The 25,996-nt window shown below is 36.3% G+C and overlaps 1 protein-coding gene across 1 annotated transcript in view; it reads right to left on the bottom strand.

Annotated features, from left to right (window-relative positions):
• The window catches only part of MRPS28 (mitochondrial ribosomal protein S28), a 162,231-nt gene that overhangs the window by 107,799 nt on the left and 28,436 nt on the right, over positions 1–25,996 (bottom strand). The window contains exon 2 of the mRNA XM_020976208.2: positions 25,355–25,536. Coding sequence (XP_020831867.1) covers positions 25,355–25,536 — 182 coding nt within the window. The remainder of the gene's footprint in view (positions 1–25,354; positions 25,537–25,996) is intronic.

Below are 25,996 nucleotides of genomic sequence, written 5' to 3'. Positions count from 1 at the left end.
GGGGACGGGAAGGTATGTACAAAAGGGTTTCAGTTACTTAAGTCTGGCCATGTCGCTTGTCCTATTCAATAAACTCCAGTCACTCCCTCTCACTTCCAGGATCAAATATAAAATCCTCTGTTTGGTGTTCCAAACCCTTTATAACCTACCCACTTCCCACTTTTCCAGTCTTCTTATACTGTGCTTCCCACCACATACTCTTTGATCCAGTAACAGCAGTTTCTCTGCTGTTCCATAAACAAACACACTCCATCTCTTGGCTCCTGGCATTTTATCTAGCTGTCTGTCACTACCTGGAATGCTCTCCCTCCTCATCTCCACCTACTGGCCCCCCCAGCTTCCCTTAAGTGCCAATTAAAACCCCAACTTCTACAGGAAGTCTTTTCCCTCTTAATTCTAGTGCCTTCCCTCTTTTAATTTCCTATTTAAACTGTAAATAGCTTGTTTGTATATATGTGCTTGTTGTTGCCCCACTAGATAGCAAGCTCCTTAATGGTAAGAAGTGTCTCTTGACTCTTTTTGTATTCCCAATGCTTAGCACAATACTTGGCACATAGCACGCACTGAATAAATGTTTACTGAGTGGCTGATTTACGTGTCAGTTACACGGAGTACCTTACTGAAAGTACTAATCACACACATACATACATACATACATACACACACACACACACACACACACACACACACACACACACACCCATTAAATTCCAAGTGTAGACTGATACAACTTTCAGCTCATTTTGCCTACTAGTTCATTCCTCTACAGGCTCCATTCCTGACTTTCTAGACGTATTCTACTATGCCACAGAAACCACCTCATCCCAGGAGTTCACTCTACTCCTGGACTTCTCACATGGGAAAACACAGTTTATCTCTGAAGTCCCCCTTCTGATTGGCTGGTTCCTTTCAGAACAGTCATTTTTTAATGAAACTCCTCAGGCCAGTCACGTCTTCATTCCTCTCTAGACTTTCTCTACTACGCCATTGTCTGGGTACTCTCCCTCTATCCCACTTTTCAGTTACCTTTTATGTGTTGCTTTGCCAGACAGAACGTAAACTACTTGAGGACAAGGGCTGTCTTTTCTCCTGCTTGTATTTGTATCCCCAGAGCTTGGCACCATGCCTGGCACATAGTAAACACTTAATAAATGCTTGTTGACTTTACCTGACCTGGTCTTTCTATAAATATTATATGTAAGTCTATATCTTGCTACAATGTATCCTACTATGTATCCTTGGGGCAGAGGACTAAACTAGAATGTTAATATGTCAAAAGTTAATGTCTATAACAAGGTATCTTATCTGAATCTAGCTTCCCTTTCCAATAAAACTGAGATGTTATTTATATTATTTATACATTTGTTACACTGACATGGGAATGACAAAATTCCTTTACTGGAAAGCTTATAGGTAGTCCCCAACTAATAAATGAACTATATTCCAAGAGCTGGAAATCTGCAGCTGAGAACACATTTTCCTCTTGGAAAAACTGTTAGAAACGGTTATTAAGTTTCCCCGGTTATACTGTTAAAAAAAAAACAACTCTAACCCAGAATGCATCCAAAATATGGTTTTATCTAAAATAGGCACCTAACCATCACTCCAAACAGAGTTTCTTTGGGCAATTCGATTCTCAGTTCCAACTCAGCACACTAAGAAAATTTCTATACTGCCTTCAATTCAATTGAATTCAACAAGCATTTAATAAGTATCAACTATGTGCCAGGCACTGTGGTAAGAGCCTGGGACACAAAGATTAAAAAAAAAAAAGGAAAAAGAAAAACAGTTTGATCTCAGGGGAACAAACACACCACTGAAGAAAAAACATGTACAAAGATAAATAGAAATTGATATATATAATATATATACATGTATATATGCACATATATAAATAAATACCTTTGTGTGTGTCTGTGTGTGTATTTTTGCAGGGAGGGGGAGAGTATTAATAACTGAGGGAATCAGAAAAGGCCTCTTGATGCTTCAAGTGATTGATAGGTGGTTCGTGAGCCAAACCTTGAAGGAAGTTAAGTATTCAAGAAGGAGAACACTTTAGGCATGGAGGACAGCATGTACAAAGGTAAGAAGGTATAAGATCTAGGGCTGTGTATAAAGAGTGTCAAATAGACTAGTTTGGCTGGAATGTGGGGGTAGGTGAGTAGGATCAATGGGAAATCAGATTCCAAAAATAAGTTGAAGCTTGACTGCAAAAAGTCTTATATACTAAAAAGAGGAGTTTGTATTTTATCCTCAAGGCAACAAGAAGCCACTGAAGCTTCTTCAGAAGAGAAGTGATATAGTGAGGCCTGTGAACATATCGATATTAGGAATATCATTTTGTAAGCCATGTGGAGGATGAAATGAAGTTGGGAAAGGAAGGATCCCAGACGACCAATAAGATTATTACTGAAGTAGCCTAGGTGATAAGGGTGATAAGGGACTTAAACTATGATGGTGACCCTGTAAATGGACAGAAGGGGATGAGTGCAAGAAATATTATGGATGTAAAAATCAACAAGACATGGCCAGTGAATGGATATGGGTGGTGAGAGACAGTGATGAGTTGAGGGTGGCTCCAAGATTCTGAAGCAAGATTGCTGGAAGGAAGGAGGTATGACCCATGAAGCTAGAAAAAAAGGGGTAGGTGCAGGTAGGTGGTGCAGTACATAAAGTTCCAGCCCTGGAGTTGGGAGGACCTGAGTTCAAATCCAGCCTCAGACACTTCACACTTACTAGCTGTGTGACCCTGGGCAAATTACTTAACCCTGATTGCCTCACCAAAAAAAAAAAAAAAGGTGGTTTTGAAGTTAACATCATGAGTTCTATTTGTATATAACAATCACATTCTCTCTCATTGATCCTGATTCCTCTGACTGAAGGCCTGGAGGGTGGAGCACTACACTCCTTTATAAATGGTTGGGACCTGGAATTCCTAAGCTAACTCTCCACTTTCAATCTGCAGCTCTGCTTGGTTTCAACTCCACAGAACATGATACTCCTTAATGGGCACCCCCTGATGGTTCCCTTCCTGCCCCTTTCCAGCTTCCTTTTGTGTGCTGTCTTCCCTCGTTAGATTATAAGTTCCTTGAGGACAGGGGCTGTCTTTTTCTTATTTGCCCCCAGTGCCTGGCATATAGCAGGCACTTAATAAATGTTTATTGTATTATATTGAATTTTATTGGTCCCCATCTTCGCTTCTTTCCAGCAACAAAGTTTTCCTAAGGTCAATCAGGGCTCTTTCAAGAGTGGCATAGTTACTCCTAGACACTTGTTAATTTTCTAAGAGAAAACTAGGATAATTACAAACTAGTGATTTTTAAGTTGGGGAAGAAAGGGCAATAGACTCCATGAAGGCAGAGTGACTCAGAATTCCATGTCTCCTATATCTCTATGTTATATGTATTTGCAAATCAGGAATTATTACCAGTCTGACTCCAAAATAGGAGGTGAGTATAGGAATTCTCTTGTTTTCTCCAGTCCAAGAAGCAATAACACTTAAAAGAGCTGAAAATTATTCAAGTTATATTTGAAAGCAGAACCATGTAACTTCTGTTTTCAATATCCAAGAAAAGTTTTATTATAAACTTATTATAATATTCTCAATAAATAATTAAACCAAATTTGTTTCCAAGTAAAACACAAGTCAAACTATTTACATTGACAGAGAATATAAATTTTCTATATTCCTTTCTGAATCCATCTGCATACTTATAAATGTTTGCATAGTAGAATCTATAATAATATGATAATCTAATAAAGAAACCGGAAATCTTGTACATGAAAGAGTCACAAACAGCTAAAAATATATGGCCCACTATCATTGACCTGGAAGGTATATTGGTGAAAACTAAAATTTATTAGTTATATTCAGCTGACAGGATGCAGAAATAATCATGAAATAAAGACACGAAGAGAAAACTAAGGTGAAAATTCAATTAATAAAACCTCGGGGAGCAAATTTTCTTTATAATTAAATAAGTTAAGTACCATGTTAAGTTGGGATGTAATTAAGTGAAGATGCTCTTTAGGGTAAGCACGATGCATAGTTACTTTTAGACAAAATCCCTAATCTGCTAATGCCATTAGAGAACTGGGCAGAAAGACTTCAGGGAGGTAACCAAGCTATCAGAAGAAAGAACCTTAGAAATCATGGAAACTGGGGGTGGGCAGGAGTAATCTTCGGGAAGAAAGGGAGTGTTACACAAAAAACAGAGGAATAGGTGACAGAAAGAAGAAATGGGGCAGGGTAAGTGGTGATGAGATAACAGGGCAGGGGGAAAGACAGAAGAAATCACAAGGTCAATTACAGGATCTTAGAGAGGAATAATGTGTTTCTGATGAGGGTTAGAAAGATGTTCAGCCAAAGATGTGCCAGCTTGATAAACAAGAATTAGGGGATGAGCTGAGAGGCTGGGGAGGAGATAAAACTGCCCAGATAAAAGTTATAAACTGGAATGCTACAGAAGATAATAGAATTCCAGAGGAATTCCTAAAAACTAAAAAAGCGAGGGACCTGGAGATATTTGTCTAAAGAAATGAAGATTTAGGGGGAACAAAAAGGCAATCAATCGTTCGCGAATATTTGAAGGATATTTTATACACACATACACCTATGCATAAAAGGGACTTGAGTTTTTCTATATAGCTCTAGGGGAACGAATAAGGGCCAATGGGTATAAGGAGATAAGTTATTGTTCAATATATATTTTTCAATTCTATTCAACTAAAGTGTTCCTAAAATGGAATGGGCTGCCTCGTAAAGTAATGAGTCTTTAGAAGTTTTGTTAGAAATTCTCAAGCATAAGTTGAATGACCACTTACTGTAGATGTTGCAGAGAGAATTCATGATAGGAAAGGGACTGATAGTCTCTTCCAGCTTCTTCTGAGGAAAACAGGGCAAAAGAAAGAGGGGGAATGAAAGGAAGAAGAAAAAAAAAGATGAGGAAAGAGCAACAGTAGAGAAGTAGAAAGAAGAAGAAATTCTGTATAGTGCTGAGCTATATGATGTGTTAACAGCCATTTTCTGATCTCTTGGAATTAATTTCTATAACTTTTCTGTTAATTTATATTACTTCATATTACTTTTATGCTATTTCTAACTCAGAAAATAAAGTTTCTGATGAAAAAATGTGCTGTTGGGAAACATTCACTTCTTTAATAATACATTACTGCACAGTAAGGTTATATAGGTTACCAGTGAGGTACAGAATACTGTCAATTTGACAGGAATAGTTAATCTGAAAAAGGTGAAATAGTGACCTTATTCTGCTACTAACTCAAGAAGAGAACATGCAAGAGAAAAAATAATATGATTCTATCTCCTCTGGAAACCAAACAACACTTTAAGTACTCCTATCCCTAGATGTCCCCTCCTGGATCACTACTTTGTTGTGGTGGAGGGGCTTGTGTAGCTCAGTGAAGCTATGAGCTATGGTGTGCAGGGTTACCCAAGACAGAAGAGTTCTGACAAAAGGTGATCCACTGGGGAAGGAAATGGCAAATCATTTCAGTATCTTTATCAAGAAAACCCCATGGACAGTATTAAAATGATAATGGATGCGATACATGAGCCCCTCAGGTCAGAAGATGTCCAACACATGAGATAGTGGAGGACAAAAGGGCCTGGCATGCTATGGTCTATGGAGTCATGAAGAATCGGACATGACTGAATGACTTAACAACAACAATAATCCCAACCTGTGAAACAAAGCTACATCAACTTAATGTGATTGCCTTTTACCAGCTTCTAAACTATATTAATTATGAACTTAAGAAAAATTGCACGGAAAGACTATGAATGATCTTTTCAACCTGTTTGAACAAGACAAGTTTGAGTATCTGTTAATTTCAAAAAAGAAAGCAAACATATGGATATAAAATGAAGTAATACTACATTTGGCCTCAGTTACCCTTCTTCTATCAGCTCCTCTCCTCCCCACCAAAAAAGTGAATGGAAATGTCAAGAAAAGAGGGATCAAAGAAAAAAAATCTCACAAAGCATGAATCGAATGAGACATTACAAGACACATCATGTAACATTTATTAGAGAAGGGAAGAGAGAAAAGTTTCTATGAATTTCTCCTTTTCTCTAAGACTACTGTTAAGGGAACACTGCTAATTTGGGTTGAGAGTTCTTGTAGGCCACTGAATGGTTAACAAAAGGCCTTACTGTATCCTTGTTGACTATCCTTTCTATGCTAAAGCATTTAGCCTTGCTATGGAAACACATCTGGCCAACAGAGTGTGGTGACTCCCACAGTCCTGGAACATGCACCAGCTAGGTCTGAGGGGCCCAGATTCCATATGAGTGGGTCTTTTACGTCCCTAGGTAAGCAGACAGGCATGTCAATTCAGCCAGTGACTTTGGGGAAAACCAGTCTACTCCATGATGAGGGTGAGGAGGTGGGAGGTGGGTGGAATTCTAGTAGGTATTCATTCTATCACAAATACTAAGGAAATAACTGAAATGGAAATATGACAAAAGTCCTTCTACAAAGAATTGTCCAATTTTACAATCAAACAACCACAAAAAAACATAGTTATGCAAAGGCAAATAATTGGTACAGATGACAGTATCAGACTTTTGAGTCAAGAAGGTCTGAGTTCAAATCCTGCCTTACATATTTATTAGATGTGTGCTCCTGGGTAAATGATTTATACTCCCTTGGCCTCAATTTCCTCTTCTGTAAAATGGCAATAATAATAGTACCTACCTCATAGATGTTATGAGGATCAAATGAGAAAACAGATACAAATAATCTGAAAACCTGAAAACAATATATAAATGCTAGCAATTATTTTTTAGACTGGACAATCCATTGTATGGTTCAAGTTTCTCTAAGTCTATACATTGCTCTGTAATGTTAGTCAAGTTAGATTGGTAGGCTCCTGAGGTATCAGCTAAAAATGAATGATAGAAGCAAGACACAGTGAAACCTGTTAAGTTAGACACCTATGGTTTTGATTAGAAAGACAGTGAAGTTGGGGGCAGCTAGGTGGCTCAGTGGATAGAGTACCAGCCCTGAAGTCAGGAGGACCTGAGTTCAAATCCGGCCTCAGACCAAATACCTGACACTTACTAGCTGTGTGACCCTGGACAAGTCACTTAACACCCAACTGCCTTAAAAAAAAAAAAGACAGTGAAGTTAAGCCCATGATCAATTCATCTCAGAACAAAGATTCTCATTCTTGCAAACATCATTCCTATCCTCTGCAATGTCTCTGCTCAATTACTGTGGGATTCTATCCCACAGAGAACTCACAATTCTATCCAGTTAGATCTATAAAATACAGGCAAGGTCAGGAATAAAAATATGGATTTAGAAGTGAAATAGACTTTAGACTACCTAGTCCAATCCTCTTTGCCCCAATTTACAGATGAGGCAATTTAGTTCTAGAGAGGAGATAAAGTGCATTATAAAAAGACACACAGCCAATAAGGGGCAATTCAAACCTATATCATCCCTAAGTTGTCAATTTCAGGGCTTTCCCCATCACACCAGGCTTCACCAAAGCCACCACCACATAGGAACATTTACCCACCCATTCTGATACCCCTAAAACAATCAGCAGAACATTCTGGTGCTTTCCATGTTGCCATAAAAATAAAATAGGTCAGCCAGTAAACACCCAAACCAAAACCAATAATGACTTACCTCAGAGGGTATAACCAACCTTTACTTCTGGGCATCAGAATCTCTAAGCTCAGGGACAAAAGTCACAGAAGATTTACTCTATTGGCAGGCATGCTGATATAATAGCATGGATACTACTTGGCAGTAAACCCTTCATTAGACATTTTGTACCACAATGGCCCACATTTTTAGAACTGACAAGCTACATACACTTCAACCACCTAAACACTACATGGTTATTATATGAATGTCCATCCTCTAAAGATTGCAGTACCAAATGTTTGTCTGTTAAACCAAAAATTCTTTTAAAAAACGTACATAAAACTGTTTAGAGAACCAGGGCTCCAGCAATGCTGGCAGCACAATCCTTGTGCATTACTGAACCACAGAAAAATAACTCCTTAATTTGTGGTAAAAAACAACCACTGAAAAATGACCTCCACAGGGTGGCAAGAAACTGTCAGAATTACAAAGTAACCATGCAAATAATACACTATGCCTATAGGAGATAAAATGTTATAATTTCCAAAATATACACTGCTATAAATGTGATGATGGTCATTTGCTGAAATGCACTGATTAACTTTGCATTAGCATGGCCACTACTATAGAGACTGTTTTTAAAAAGGAAAGCTACAGCTCTTTGACAGCAGACTTGGTGGCACCACACGTATTGTTTGAGCTAAGAAGTGAGAGTGAATTGCACTGTGTAAGAGCTTTGTGAAAAAAGGGAATTCATGTCACTTCCCTGAATTTAGCCTCCTTTAATACAAACAATGAACCTTCCTTTAAAAAAGCTGGAACGATGATATAGGAGGGGAGGGCAGCAAGAGCAGTCCTACAAAAGAAGCATGTCTGGGATTCAGGCAAAATGTTAACAGAGGGTGACTAGTATGCCAGAAAGCAAATGTGATAACCGTTACAGCCAGCTCAATTTCACTTAGAATTACAATAACTGAATCAAAAGATCACTAAATAAATCATCTAACCTAATATTTTTTGCCTCTCCTCCCTCATTGAACAGATGAAGAGGCAGCATGGTAGAATGGATTTTGAGTGAGAAGATTTGGATTCGAATCACAGCTCCAAAGTATAAGGAAAATCATCCAACCTCACTATGCTTCAGCTATCTAGGAGACATTTTATTCATATTACTGACCTCATAGGATGGTTATGAGTAAAGTGCTTTACAAACTATAAAATGCTAAAAAAAAAATGTGAGCTAGGAAACTGAGGTCAAGAAAGATTGAATGACTCCTGCAAAACCATAAAGGTAATTAGTGGGATACCAGGACTATAATACCATCTCCTGACTCCTATCTAACCTAGTGTTCTATCCATTAACTGCTTCATACTTCTCTCCTCCTTTCCCCCAAGAGGAATGCTTATATTGCATTTCAAATCACAACTACTTTATAAGATCATAGGGATCGGACAATCATTTTTTTTCCTTTTAAAAAGGCCTAATGAAAGAATCCAAACATTTATAAATATATTAAAAACACACAGTCAGTATATGAAGAATTAAGAATCTCAGAGCTGGAAGGGGCTTCAAAGGACATGTAGTACAATAAATACCCCATGAATAATTCTTTCTTCAACATTCCTTAGAGGCAACCTTCCTAAGAGTCAACATACATGTATTAAGCACTAATGAGACAAGCACTGTGCAAAACCTTTGGAATACAAAGAAATGCAAGACAGTTCCTGCTTTCAAAAAAGCTCACAATATAATGAGAGAAAACATGAAAACAACTATGTACAAACAAGATACTATACAAGAATAATTGTAGATAATCAACAGAGGGAAGGGACCAGCATTAAGGGAGATCAGGGAAGGCTTCTTATAGAAAGTGAAATATAAGTTGAAATTTGAAGGACGCCAGGGAAGCCAGGAGATGGAGATGAACTGGGAGAGCATTCACCTCTCAGTGAAACCACTAAGAGTCAAAAGATGAAGTGTGTCATGTGACAGTAAGGAGGTCAATGTCACTGGATCACAGAATACAAGGTATAAGAAGACTGGAAAAGTAGGAAGGGGCGAGGGTTATAAGGGTCTTTGAAAGCCAAATAGTGGATCTAATATTTTATCCTGAAGATAATAGGAAACCACTGGAATTTACTGAGCAGGAAAGGTGAAACAGTCAGATTTATTCTTTAAGAAGATCAAGATGGGTGGAAGACAGACTGGAATAAAAAGAGATTTGAGATAACAAGATCAACCAGAAGGCTACTGCAACAGTCCAAGTATTTCATCATGAGGACCAGCACCAGGCTGCTAAAAATGTCAGAGGAGAGAAGGGTGCATATGTGAAAGATTTTAAGAAATTAGAAACAACAGATTTGACAAAATGATTAGACATCAAGGGTGAGAGAGAGTTGAAGATGACACCTTGAGATTTCAAGCATGAGTGACTGGGAGAAAGGTGGTGCCCTCAACAGTAACAGACAAGTCCAGAAGAAAGGGAGAGAAAGATAAGTTCAGTTTTAGACATATTGAGTTTAAGATGTCTACAGGACACCCAGTTTGGGATGACCAATAAAAAGCTGAAGATGTGAGTCTAGAGGTAAGAAGAGACGCTAGGGATGGCTAAAAAGATCTAAGAATCATCAGCATACAGATATTAACTGGATTCATGGGAACTGATGAGAACCTAAAAAGAACTAAAGAGAAACAGACAGAAGTAAAGAAGAGGGCCCAAGACAGAATCAAGTAGTATACCTTTGGTTAGCAGCCATGACTTGGAAAATGAAGATCCTGACAAGGAAACAAAGGAGAAATAGTCAGACAGTTAGGAGAACAACAAGAAGGGTCATGAAAACCTAGGGAAGAGAGTATCAAGGAGAAGAGGGTGAACGACAGTATCAAAGGCTACAAGGAGGTCAGGAGGGATGAAGATTGAAAAATGGCAATTAGATTTGTCAATTAAGAGATCACTGGTGACTGGAGAAAGCAGTATCCTGTAAAAGAGGTATCAGTCTTGGTATGAAAAACTCTAGTGATAAAGAGATAACCATTTCCGGAGGTGATTCATTCCACTTTTTGGATAGCTTTGATTATTATTAACTTCTCACTAAGATGAATCAAAATCTGCCCTGCTGTGACTTCTACCCACAGCTTCTGAATCTTTCTGTTGGCATCAAGCAGAAAGCCTTCAAATACCTAAAGATTACCATCTCATCCCTCACTTTCTACCTCAAATCTCTTCTGCTACAGGCTACACATTTATGGTTCTTTCAACTAATCCTCTGATGATACAGCTTTTAGTTCCCTGGAAGACTATGCCAGCTTAACATTATTACTGAAATAATATTTAACACATGTAACTATGTTTACCTGGAAATTATATACCTGAATTATCATAAAAGTGAAAGTGATACAAACTGGAAAATTTCAAATTATGAGTGTAATATAAAAGTATCTCAAAAACTAAGATCTTTTTCTTGAGGTATTTCAACCATTGGGGGAAAAACATTAATATTTAGGTGAAAAGATGACAAGCACTTTAAAATGAGAAATAATAGACTCATCTCCCTAAAATCACACTGAAAGAAAAAATATAACTATGTAAGGAGGAATCTATTCAAGAAATAACAGCCTACACTTATATACCATTTTTAATTTTGGAACATACTTTTTATCTACTACTTGAACCTCACAAGTGATATGGGAAATGGGTGCTATTTAATATTCCCATTTTACAGATGAGGAAACTGCTCAGGGTCACAAAGCTAGTATGTCTAATGAAACTAGATCTGAACTCAGACCCTCTTGGCTCTAAGTCCAACATTCTACTGACTACACCACGATTTCCTCAAAAACTACACATCTGAGGACAGCAGCTTTATCTAGTCTATGTTGGCTTCATTAATTACCATAGAATTCACAATGAATCCTCTGTGGTCATAGTCATTAATTCTGAAATACTAAAGGTCATTTGACCAAAAAGAATAGCTATGAGATTCCTGCTCCAGTCTAGCAATTTAAGGTCTACTGAGCCATAAAAAAAAAAAAGTCTTACAGGTGTGATTTTTTTTTAACTTAACTAATGGATAAGAAGGCTAACGTCTATCAGTCAGAAAATTATATTTGTCGTGACATTTCTGTTCTTGACTTAGTGGTTTGATTATTTTAACAGCCCATTAGGGGCTGTTCACATATCAAAATGGAGCTTCTTGCCATAGCAAAGGGATCAACTAAACTTGCTAATCCTTAGTTCCCACGACATACCATACATATACTGGAAGCAAGAGTAGCTAACTGGGGCAGCTAGATGCGCAGTGGGTAGAGCACTAGCCCCGGATTCAGGACTAGACCTGAGTTCAAATGTGACTCAAACACTTGACACTTAGTAGCCGGGCAAGTCACTTCACCCCACTGCCTTGCAAACAAAACAACAACAACAACAACAACAACAACAAAAGAGTAGCTAACTAAAGACAAATGCAGGAGTGGCATGACCCTGTAAGAATGGCAAAAACTTCAAATGTAACATTTATGATAAATGCTAAGGACAACCAAAAAAAGGAGGGGAGGGGAAGGTTATTTTTGTTATGCTAACAAGAGGAAGTAAATACAGTCTATTCATACCACAAACATCTTCAAGCCCTCATCACCTCTTGAGCAGATTTTTGCAGCAGTTACAGATCATATTCTAATGGGTCTTTCTGAATCCAGCCCTTCCCTTTCTCAAACGATCCTCTACAAGCACAGGTCTGGCTTCTGCATACCATTTTCTAAGAAGCTCCTGTGGTTCCCTATTTCCTCTAGATTAAATTACAAACTCCTATGTTTGAGACTAAAAAAGTCTTCACAACCTTGCTCGAACCTAGGCTGATTACACCATACTACCTTTCATTCAGTCTGCATTCCTAGAGGCTGTTCCCTACACACAATATTCCAACTCTTGCCTCCTTGTCTTCCTTTATCCCTGGCATGCTCTCCCTTCTCAGGTCCAACTCTTAGAATCCCCAAGTGCAAAGCTCAGTTCAGATGTCACCTCCTACAAGAGGCTTTTCCTGAGTCTCCCAGGTATTAGTTTACTCTCTCCTTGAGTTATTTTCTATTTCTTTTGTATCTATTTTACACTCATTTATATGTGTCATTTCGAGAAGTTCCTTAAGGGCATTCTGCCTTGTATCCCCAGTGCCTAGTACAGTGCCTGGAACACAGATGCTTAAATTTAATGATAACTAACTACAGAGACAAGGCCAAATTTTTCAAATTTTAATTTGCTTCGCCTTCAATAGTGGAAAGAATGATCTTCAGACTGAGGACAACAATGGTTAATAGTCTGAAACCAAAAATGCATAAGGATATAATAAGAGTAAATGTAGTTGCTCTCAAAGAATTCAAGTAACCAGGACAAAATGAACATCCCACAGTACTGAAAAGAGACTGATTTATAATGACTGCTGAATAACTTTCTGTGATCTTTTAAAAATCACATAGAATGGGATAGGTGTAGAGCCTCATTAATCTGAAACTCAGGGCTAACACTGAGTAAAACAAATTTTGATTAGCTAACAATATTTTTTTAATCAAACAGCATATAGATAACCAGGAAATTTGCTTCAAATAATGGACTATTTTGAAGTAATTGCCAAAAGTTTAAAAAATTCTTATCACAACACTTTGTACATATGAATTCCTTAATAAACGCTAGTTGAATGACCAGGATTTAAGATTACTCTAGATGATAAAATGAGAAAGACATTCAGCTTGGTACGTAGAACCCCAGTGAATTTATGGGAGGACATGGATAAGAGTCTCACAGGATGGGCAGGCAGGCAAGAATGATTTTTCTTAAATTTGAAAAAGAACACACTAAGTACTGTTTGTTTTATGTCTTTTTAGGAAACAAAATGACATCTGAAATATATGAAATTGCTTCTTCCTATCCCTCACACTCCTAAAATAAAACCTGCAAAAATGTAGTGTTGAAGAATTGTGTCAGTCCTCCCCCTCAGAAAACGAAAGCAATAGATAACCATCCATTAAGAAATGAGTTTGGAACAAAGCTCATTTAATATGAGTTAAATACAATAACTAGAATGGAAAGAGATGAAAGCTAGTTATTTTACATATGATACTTTTTTCCCATTAAAGAAAATTAGAAAATGTTACCAAAAATTCTGTGTAAAAAACATATCTTAACTGTAATTATTAATACAAAAAAGGGTGTCATTACTGTGTTGTTATCATTGTTGCTGTTTTATTTTGAAGACAGGGAAGGAAACTGGACCTATTCCTTCAAAATTAGGCCTGTAAAAGTAATGTCATTATTTTGTGAACAATTTTACCATTAAAAATAAAACACTCTAGGGAGAAAACCACAGTAGAAGAGGTTTTCAAAGTGACTAAAATGTTGTTTCAACTAAAATGCTGTCAACATGACATTGTAATTCCGGGATCACTGTAACTCCTTAATCTTGGATTTTTTTAAAGATTTGGCCAATTCTTGTTTTTGGTTTAACTTTTTTTTCCTTAAAGCTGAATTGGCTGCTATTTTCCTCACTGAGCCCAATACAAATATCCTTCATATCTACCCAAGAAGGCACTTTGTTCTTTTATAACACCTACCCCAAGAAGAGAGGATGTGACACATACTAATAAAGTATAATCCAAGGTGGTGGAGGCAAAGAAGGGATCCTGACAAAGTGCTTTAAGAAATTTTGAGGAAAGGGGCAGCTAGGTGGTGCAGTGGATAGAGTATCAGCCCTGGATTCAGGGGGACCTGAGTTCAAATCTGACCTCAGACACATAACACTTACTAGCTGTGTGACTCTGGGCCAGTCACTTAACCCCATTACATAGCAAAAAAAGAAGAAAGAAAGAAAAAGAAAGAAATTTTGAGGACAAAGAGAATACTTTCAACTTATCTTAAATTTCTAGGCTTATCACACATTACTCCCATTCATGAATTCTTTGGTTTGGTCAAACCGGCCTTCTCACTGTTTCTTGTGCTTGATGTTCCCTGTGTATCCTTCATGCCTCTGTATAAGCCTGTCCTCCATTCATTCTTTCCTAACTTTTCTGGAATCCCTAGCTTCCTTCAAAGCTTGATACAAGATCCACTTTCATCATAAGGCCTTTTGGTCTCTCTCTCACCTAAACAGCTTGTATTTAGTTTTTAACAGTTTGGATACACTTATAAGTGTACATGTTGTCTCCTTTGATAGAATGTAACCTTACTGAAGACAGGGCCAATTTCATTTTATCTTTGTATCCCCAGGCCTAGAATCGTGCCCTCATATGACAGAGCAGACTGACTGAACTGCAGGGTTCTGGAATCTTTCAAAGATTCAAATGGATATGTGATCTTGCTGATTTGTATACTTTTCTAAGAATGTAGACTGAAAAATCATTCTTGCCTGCCTGCCCATCCTGTGAGACTCTTATCCATGTCCTCCCATAAATTCACTGGGGTTCTACGTACCAAGCTGAATGTCTTTCTCATTTTATCATCTAGAGTAATCTTAAATCCTGGTCATTCAACTAGCGTTTATTAAGGAATTCATATGTACAAAGTGTTGTGATAAGAATTTTTAAATTATCTCGCCAAAAATGTTTACACATCGTCATTATTGTTACTAACTGTACTTATAAGTAGTACTGCTGCTGACTGAAAATGATGTTTGGAGAATTTCCTAATATCCCTGTGATGATATGTGAGGTTATATGAGATACATGAGGTAAAATGAGTTCCTTAGGGAAAAGGAAAAAGTAGAGTAAAGAATAACTGCTTTAAATCAAGAAGTAAACTTCATGTCATCTATCAAACCTAAAATCTTTATTCTGCCTACTAAAAATAAGGGTACCAATGTACTATGAAGGTACATAAGGCACATCAAGTCAAAGGGGCAGAAAATAGGGAGTACATGTCAGATTTTCTTTGAAATACTTCATATGGTAAAGTGATGAATGAGACAAAACTTTTTAAGATTCATATTGAGCAAAGAATTTGGAAATCACATCACAAAAATTACTGCTATTCTTAGAAAGTTTCTAGAGATAGAGAGACTTCAAATCAAACTATGCATTTAAGGATTATTCCAGTTCCTTCCTACCCCCAAAATCCACCTACTTTGTAATAAAAACACGATTATGAATGGGACTGGAGGGAAAGACTTCTGCTTGTGGACTGTGTTTAGAGATTTTTTTTAAAAAAGAGTTTACCTTTTTATCTTACTGGTAACTTTCAAAATATTTTGATATTTATCTTTTCAGCCCAAAACAGAATACAGAATATAAAAATAAGGGTGCTGAGGCAAGTTTAATTTAAATAAAAGTACTGAGTCTCATACAGTACATAAATCTATAGCAATACATTTTTAAGGCCAAGTACTTTCAAATTACTCATTGCACCCTGAATCAAATGCATCTGTTTCCATAATATATGATTACAAACAGTTCATAACCCTCCTTTTCAAAAACATACTGTATAAGAAGGAAAATGCTTTCAAGGAAAATTCATGAAGGAAAGATCCATTTGCTTAATAAATTCAAAAATGACACAGGAAATAGCACAAAATGCACAGGAACAGTATAATATGCTCAATCAGTTCTAATTAAGTATTTAATTATACTCATCTAATATCTAATTTACATTTTAAAAAGGAACACTATGAAGTAGTCTTATTTTAAGTCCAAAATTGGGGTTCTGAATTAAAACTTTTTAGAAAACAAATATAGTATAAATAGAAAAGCTTTCTTAATTTTGTAGTTGGCTGGGAACAAAGCAGTCTAGTTTCATTGTCCCATGTAAGTTAAACCTCATGAAATACAGCAGTGTTTAAATTAGCTGGTTTTAGTTCTATAAACTAAGACATTAGGCCACTTAGGAATTAGCACCTGTCACGCAAAAAGAGTGTCAAGAATTTTATATTAAGAGACAGAATAGAGGGTCTCCTTCCCTGTACAGCTGTACCCTGTGGCTCCTGATAACAAATCACCTTAAGTTAGAAGTTTTTAAAGTGCAGGTCTATAGAGAGATTGTGAACTTGGATGGGAGAAAAAATTAAATTTTATTTTCACAAACTCCTAATTGAAATTTCACATTTCCTTCCATTATTTAAAAATATAATTCTAAGAAAGAGTTCACAGGCTTCACAAGGCTGCCAAAGGAGTCCATGACACAAAAAAGATTAAGACCCCCTACTCTAGGCTAACAGTTTTCCTATAAGGTCAAACAAATGATAAGAAAGGACAGACTAGATGGATAACTTCAATACCTTTCACATTTAAGGCCTTCCACAACCTTGCTTCTTCCTATCTTTTCATTCTTATAATTTATTCCTCTTCTTGCACTCTGCAACCTGGTTCCACTGGCTGACTTACTGTTTCACCCAGAATACGTCTCCATCTTAAGTCTCTGTGGCTGCACAGGTAGACTGTCCCCCACACCTACAATGCTGCCCCCTTCTTATTTTTCCTTGTATTCTTCAAGACCCAACTCAACTCCTACCTTCTCCAGGAGACCTATCCTAAGTACCTCAGCTATCTACCTTCTGAGCTCACCTCCCATCTCCTCTGAGTGTATCTTGTGAAAGTCTAGTTATTTGCATGTTATCTCTGCCATTAGAAAGCAAGCTTCTTGAAGGCAGGGACCTCTTTGTTAGGTTATTATATTTATTATTTTATTATATTTATTATATCCTCAGCACTTAGCCCAGTACCTAGTCAGAGGAAAGTACTAATAAATGTTGATTGTCTGACTGATTAGTTTTGCCTCCTGAGACACAGCAGAACAAATCTAATGACTTTTCCATGTGACAAGGTCTCAGGTAACTGAAGACAACTACCATGTCTCCCTTAAGTTTTTTCTTCTTCAAGCTAAACATGCTCAGTTCCTTCAACTGATCCAAATTTAGATCTAAAAAGATCTCAAGAGACCATAAGGGGGGGGGGAAGGAATCTAATGAAAATAAATTTAATGGGGATAAAAAATATACTATACTTGGGCTTAAAAAAACTACTTCACAAGTAAAAGATGGGAGAGGAATGTTTAAAGGGCAGTTCACATGAAAAGATCACAGAGTTTTAACAGACTATAAGTTTAGTTTCAGTAAATAAAGGCAATGTCATACTCGATTGCATTAAGAAAAACAAAGCTTCTAGGAATAAGGATGTGATCAACCCAAGTAAAGCTGACAGTCCCACTGTGTTCTGCCCTGGTGGAATCCCAATGGGAATATTGTATTTAGGACTAGGCAGCACATTTTAAGAATCAACCAACAAACATTTATTAAACACCTGCTTGATACAGGCAATGTACTAGGTGAAGAGGATATTAAAGGCAAAAACCAAACAGTTCTTGCCTTTGAGGAATATTCTATTTGGGGAAATCATATCTACATATGTAAGTAAATATAAAATGTTATCAGTATCTGAATCTGCAATTTCATTCATGTAGGGAACTACTTATGAGGAAACCCGCTCTATCAATATGCATCTGCAACTTATAGTAATGCCCTTTACCAGGACATTAACAAGTTAAATGACATGCTCAGGGTCACAGAGCTTGTATGTAAAAGACTGGATATGAATCCAGGTTTCCTAATTTATTTCTTTTTTTTTTTTCTTAGTGAGGCAATCAGGGTTAAGTGATTTACCCAGGGTCACATAGCTAGTAAGTGTCAAGTGTTTGGTCTGAGGCCGCATCTGAACTCAGGTCGTCCTGACTTCAGGGCCAGTGTTCTATCCACTGCACCACCTAGCTGCCCCTGGGTTTCCTAATTTCAAGACAACGTTCTATCTTCTACGTCACTGCTGTGAAATTCATCCCTGACAAGAAACATATTGACTAAGAAAACCACAATTTAACATCTATACTGCACTGCATTTTTATTTATTTTGTTAAACGTTTCCCAATTACATTTTTACTGGTGCTGCTACACTCAGGAGTTTTGCAGACCTTGAGTTCACACTATACCAAAAGTGTTTCTTCTTGGAAACAAAAAACACATAAAGTAATTGGGGAAGAAGGTATCACCACCAGTTAGGGAAATGGGAAAAAAAAACTCATGTAAGAGGTGACACTTGAGCTAAGCTTTAGGAACCGAGGGTTTTAAGAGGCAAGGGTAAGGAAGGGGTGCATTCCATCCAGAAAAATAGCCCATGCCAAGGCCCAGAGTTAGAAAGAAGATGGGAAGTCATGTATAAGGAAAAGAACCCAGAGGAAGGCAACCAGGATGGGGAAAGGCTGCAAGGGGATACCTACCATAAGAGGATTGGTTTGTAGAACTAAGAATATTTAGCTTAATTCTCAAGTGTTTGAATGTTGTTGGGGTTTTTTTGTTTGTTTTGTTTCTGTCATGCAAAAGACAAACTAAACTTATTCTATTTGGCCCCATGGGACAGAACTAGGAAGGAACAATTGGCAGAAGTTAGAGGAAGATTTCTGACCTATGTTAAGAGACATGTCCTAACAGTCAGAGCTATCTAAAAGTAGAATGGGCTGCTCTGGAATGTAAAAGGCTCTCCCCCTCCTTGTTCAGTTACCAATCAAACTGAAGAGTTGACCATTCCTTTCAACTCTGAGATGTTAACATTTATTGTTACTTAACAGTTTTATCTGTTGACATGACTGCTTGTTTTATCTCCTTAATTAGGTTTCAAAAATTAATTCACAAATATTTATTAAGCACCTACCATGGGGCTGGCACTGTGCCAGGTGCTGGGGAATACAAGTAGAAAGGATGAAACAACTTCTACTCACAATTAGCTTATATTCTCATGGGACTAAATCACAGAATCAGAGATTCGTAATACATTTAGTCTAACCTATATCAGCATAAAAATCCTTTCCACAACAATCCAAATAGGTCATTAAGTCTTCTCCTGAATACTTCCAGAAAAGGGGCTCACACTGCCTCAAGAGGCAGACCCATAGGAAATTTTTACTTTTATCAAGCCTAAATCTACTGTCTTATAGCTTTCATCCACTGTTCCTAGTTTTGTGTGTCCAAGGCCAAACAGAAAAAATCTAACCCTACTTCCACATGACAGACTCTCAGATACTTTGAGACAACTCTCCTGTCCCTTCCTCAGGATAACACTCCCTCCCCAACCCCACCAATTCCTAGAATGAATCTTAGTAATGAATATTTTTAAAGCCCCTTTTCTGATTGTCCTCTCAACTCCCTAACAAGATTTTAATACCCAAAAGGTGTTTTTCATTCCCCTTTGCATCTTTTTTTCAGTCCCAAGAGAGTGGAACACACAACAGGTATTCAATACATACTTACTGAAGTAACAATTAAATGACACAAAGCAAGCATTAAAAAATTAAAAACAAAACAAAAAAAATAGGTAAATAGGAAGTCTTCCAGAGAGGCAAAAAATTAGATTAATAGATTTTTGAATTCTACCATGTTCTAGATTTTATCCAGAGGGCAATAAAAATCTGTACAAATCTCTACCCATTAAAATACTTTCCTCTTCTTTTTATCATTTTAAATTTCCAAATATTTTAAAATCTACAGCCCAAAACAACCGAACAAGCAGAATTCTGATTCTGCCTATTCATCTTCATAGGCACTAATTTCAAAGCTTTCCTGTGACCAGTTAAATGCTACCATTTTTTAACAAACAGCTACTACAGTAGTTTCAAGATTCACTTTTAACCTTTAAAGTCCTGGGAAGGTGGAAGATAAAATGACTACAACCACAAATTTAGTTTGGCTGTAGAAGTTATTGGCTTTATTATAAACATAACATGGAAAACAATGCAAGATAAAATAAAAAAATAAAATAAAAATGAGCCAATGGAAAATTTCTATACCATTTTTTCTGGCAGAAATAACTTACATTCTAGTGTAATATTTAAATTACTTGATGCCTATGGAGTCAAACCTTTTGTGACATAATTTTTTAAAAGTTATCCCACTTCATTTACAGATGTATTATAATAAAAGTCTTCTGTCTAAAGTTTAAAAAAACACATGTGCCATTGAAAATATAAATATATGAAAATATATACATATGTAAGAAAAATATATACATAGACATGTAATATTTCTGTATATAAATATATATTATAGGTCCCCTCTATTATATATCTATCTCTATATATATATCTATAACTATATCTATGTAAACATGAATGTATATGTGTATATAGCTATATACATATATATCATTGTTTTAAAGGGTCCATTTAAAAGTAAATCTATTTTTTAAAAACAGCTATGTACTGAAACATAATGAGGTACTTAACTGAAATACTTGATTTTCCCTTCTTTCTCAATTATTTTGAAAATGTTAGCATCTTTAAACATTCAATATATGTTCCACTTTTCATTTAACCCTATATACCATAGCCTGAATTAGAAACAAAGACTGTGAAATTAGCTTGTTTATTCCACCTCAGTGTCAAACAAATGTACAGATGATATTCACTGCACGTGGTAACTGCTTTAGAGCTGCCAATCATGCTTGTTTTGATACTCATAGTACTTAAGGGCTGTCAATCATGTCGTTGTGATGAGGATACTAGTACAGAAATAATATGTTTGAAAGCAAAATTCTTATTAAAATGTTAATAAATGAACCTTAGTTTTAAAATTGTATGTCTTTTTACTAGTATTTTTCCATTCTGTACAAAATAAAAACAAAAAATGTATATAAAAATTAGCTACCAAAAAAAAAACTGAACCATCTGTACACTGAATATTAAAAGCAACCCACTGGTGTTGGTTTTTTTTAAACCCAAACTAAGAAGAATAAAAAATGGTTTAATTATAAGGTTTTTATGTTCCAGTAAAAACAGATGTTTTCCCTAAGTGAACAGCGTTGATGATCATACCATCATTAATCAGGGCAGTATCATGTGAGGATAGGAGAAACAAAAAGTGACACATTGAGGTATTCTGATTTTTCCTATATCATCAGCAAAAAATACTACTTATTATATTACTACAACAACCCAAGCAGGACTATGTAAGTACCTGTATTACTGTACTGGTTTATTCCAAAATAACTTTTGATAAATCAAAGGCTTACATCTAAACTGTTTATATAATTTAGGAGAATATTCTGAACAAATGAACACATTTAAAACACTAAAACTATTAATTTTTATTAACAGTATTAACAGTAACAACTAATAAACTCTCAACAAAGCACAATCAATCTCGGTAACACATAATTTACATCGAAGTCAGTTATACTATCACTAGAGATACCTCCAATAGATGTATCAAGAAACAACCCAAAAAAAGTGGGGAGGGGGCTTAAGAAGGGAAAAACATATTTTACAAAGTCTACAAAAATGTATTGTAGATTAAGAGTCTCAAGTGACCCTGTTAGTCATTCATCCAGTTCAACTCCCCTCATTAATAATAAGTCACTTGATGCCTAACAATATCAATTCAATTCAATATACATTTATTAAGTATGTGCCCCTACTATGCAGAGACTTCTATGCTACATCTTGCAGGATATAAAACTTGACATCTCTGCCCTCATGGAGCTGACAGAATAGTGGAGGGACAAGACATAATCACAGTGTCTATCATTAGTAATACATGACAAATACATTAAAAAGACATAATAAAAAATGTTATGTAAAGCCCAGTGGTCAATTATGGACTCTAGTAATTAGGACAGGTTACTATGTATAGGGGATAAATAGGTAAGACTTCATTAAGGAGATAGTGCTGTGAAAAATGATTATTGAATAATAACTATTTTCTACTTCCTCATCTAGAAATCAATCTGAGTAGGAAATCTTAGGCAGAGATATACCCAGGCCAAGATCTAATAGACAGTAAAAGAAATTTTAAGTTTGGGCTCATGGGCGCATTCATTCCTGCTCATTGTGTTTGCTCAGACAAGTCTGGGGAAGTGTTGGTTCTCTCTTTTGTCAGACAAGTGATACGGAAACTGTTAAGTTTCTTTCATCAAGATTTGGTTGATCCAAGCCATGTACCCCAAGAACCTTGCTGTAATATAGCCCAGCCTCCATTGTAATATTCATTTTCTAATTAACTGTTAATCAGTTGTTGATTTCCACCCCTCAGGAACACCTACTCTTTGAAGGGCAGATAAACTGTGAATCCACCACTAGGAGGGGTATTTGGTCTAAGAGAAACAGCCAAATGACCATCCTTTTATTAATAAACATGCTGGCCTTATTAATAAATTATTAAATTATTCAGAAACTATGTCTCTTGGAACTTTTTTAATTGTCACAATGCTTCAGTTAGTTTTGCAAAAATACAGCATTATATTAAAAGAGGCAAATAGTTCCTTTGTTACAAATGGTGCATGAACTCCTAGAAGACCAAAATTAGAATTATAACATTTTTAAAATATAAGGAGAATAGAGAAATAAAGTTAGATACATTCTACCACAATGGAAACATTTCTCCTCTGTGAGGGAAAGAGAGCTCCTCTAGGGAGTGCTGAGGAATTCTTTTCTGATTGGCCAGAATTATTTCTTTCTATCAATCACAGGGCAAAGAGATTTCCTTGGTATGTCATGATAAAAAAAAAATTATCCAAAATAGCATTACATACAACTACTAAGCATATGCCCTCGGTATCAAAGAAAACGTGTGTGTGTGTGGTGTGTGTGTGTGTGTGTGTGTGTGTGTGTGTGTGTATTTTTATAGTAGCTGTTTTCATAGTAGCAAAAACTGGAAGCTAAGGTGGTACCCACCTATTGGGGGATGACTAACAAATTATGGTATATGAGCATAATTATTGTGCTATAAAAAATAATGAAATAGATGGTTTCAGAAGAAATTGGAAAGATCTGTATGAACTGATGCAGAGTGAAGTGAAAACTAGGACATTTTATACAATGACAACAACATTAAAAGATTCTAGAACTCTGATCAATGCCATCACAAGTTATGATTCCACATGACCAAAGATGGTGTAGACAGCTTGTTTCTACAGAGTTGTTTTCATGTTGTTTCCCCCATTTTACACTGAGAACTCCTCAAGGGCAGACTGTTTTTTGCCTTTCTTTGTATCTCCATTGCTTAGCACACTACTTGGCACAGAGTAGATGTTTAATAAATGTTTGCTAATTGTTCAGAAGTTTCTACTTACATATCAAGACCAAACTTGCCTCTGCTAACTTTACCCCCTGTTCTAGATCTGTCCTCTAAGCCATCTGTCACTGTATCTTCCCCTATCAACAACTGAAAGTCTACTCTATAGTCCAAAGACTATTTTCATATTCTTTTAATATCTCAGGGCTCCCACTCAGGCTGTCCATCTATTTCAATTTCTGATCCACTCCTCATTTTCAGGTCATAAATATATTTGATAATGTCCTGTATATCACTTCGTGTATGTAAGTTTTCACTTGTAGCATGATGCAGTCTGTTGATGTTAAGTAATATTTTTTCATTGCCTTTGGGGCAGCTCGTTTAATTTTTCTGAGATAGCAGAGTTTTAAAATCTGCAGCAACAGACCATCGGCATTAAAGTAATAGGCTTTTGCATTGGTATGCAGCTGAGAATAATTGAAAGTAGCATGCAATTTCCCAGAAGAAAATCAGTATAGCCTATTCTTCCTGCTCAATTCAGAGCCCAGATTATATGATCAGTATTTGCTTCACAAAGAGCAAAAAACAGTGGAGAAAAAAATAAGCCTTTTTTTCTCCTGTTTTATCAAATAGTATTCCTTTCAATACTAAAATATAATACCCAATGTGCCATATAATGAAACTAAAATGGCATTTAAGATGAAATAGGAAAGAATGGCTGACCTGATCAAGGCACAGAAAATATCCTAAGGAGAACACAATTGTGGAATCATTTGGGAACTGATTTTGAAGCTACTCAAATAGGGAAAGATATGAAATGACTAGAAAATCATAATCATCTTAACATCTGACACTAAAATACTGTGTTATGGATTATAAAACACCTTATATACATTATATCAATTGATCTTTTTTTTTTTGCTTAGGCAATTGGGGTTAAGTGACTTGCCCAGGGTCACACAGCTAGCAAGTGTCAAGTGTCTGAGGCTGGATCTGAACCCAGGTCCTCCCAACTCCAAGGCCAGAGCTCTATCTACTGTTCCATCTAGCTGCCCCCCAAATGATCTTTAAAAACAACCCTAGGTAGGAACAAGGGGTATTATTACCTCTATTTGATAGATGAGGAAACTGAGTTTCAAAGAGCATGAGATAAACTATAGTATATGAATGTAATGGAATATTATTACATCAAAAGAAATAAGGATTATGAAGAATTCAGAGCAACTTGGAAAGATTCGCAAGAATGAAAATATAAACTCCTTAAGGGCAAAGACCCTCCATTTCTCTCTGTATTTAGAATGCCATGGACATGATAGGCCTTTAATAAATGACTGCTGAAATGAAGAAAACTGAACTGATGTTGAATGAAGTAAGCAGAAAGTAAGCAGTCAGTTATGAGGAACACAATATAAAGGAAAACAACAATACCACACACCCAAACTCAGTTGGAGGTACTAACTAATCTCGATCACGCAGAATTGATGACGCCTCCTCTCAGGAAACAGGTAAAGATTAAAGGAAAGAAAAGAGCATATTATGTTAACCGTGATCAGCATGCTGGTTGGTTTTGTTTAACTGGACTTTTTTATCAGAAGAAAAAGTTCTACTGGAGTGCAGTATTGGGAAGGACTAGAAATCTTTTTCTAAAAGCATCAGTAAAACATTTTTTAAAACAGTATTACTTAATCATACTTAATCATGCTACTACTTACTCTCCATCTGATTCTGGTCTTTTGCACACACAATGAAACTTGCCACCAAAATCTATATAAAGGTCATTTTCCACAACATGGAAGATTTGTCCAAAGACAATTTTATCTTTGGCAGGTCCCATCTGAATTATAGGAGAATGTCTCAGCAGAGATGCAAAGGATTTCACATTCCTTGGTGAGTCCTATATAGGGAAAGAAAAAAAAATATTCATACCTCTCTCTACACATATATATGAACACAATTCAAATAGATTAGTGTAATAACTTCATTAAGTCAGAGTATATAATATAACTCAAAGTACTGCCAAAATGACAAAACCAAGAAAGGCAATTTGATAAATATTTCTATTATTTTGTGACAGGCAAATCAAAGAAAATACCTAAAAGCTTGATTTTTAAGAGGGAAAATTCACACTTTATGCTCAAAGCTTTCAGCTTAGATTGTGTCTGAAGACCAACCAAGGTTATGGTGCTCTAAGTTCATGGAGAAACGAGTTTCATCTCCATACATGATACCATATTAGGTATGCCAAAAAAAAAATACCTGACACTTTGACTGTTAAAGCAAAATACTGTTTATACCTGAAAAATTAAAGCAACTAAATAATCATATTCTAAGCTATTAACTAGGCAAAGTGCCAG

Source organism: Phascolarctos cinereus, unplaced genomic scaffold, assembly GCF_003287225.1.
Source record: "Phascolarctos cinereus isolate Bilbo 61053 unplaced genomic scaffold, phaCin_HiC Scaffold_4;HRSCAF=312, whole genome shotgun sequence".
Lineage (NCBI taxonomy): Eukaryota > Metazoa > Chordata > Mammalia > Diprotodontia > Phascolarctidae > Phascolarctos > Phascolarctos cinereus.
Note: the sequence above shows the minus strand (reverse complement) of the source record. Positions and strands in the feature narration are given on the sequence as shown.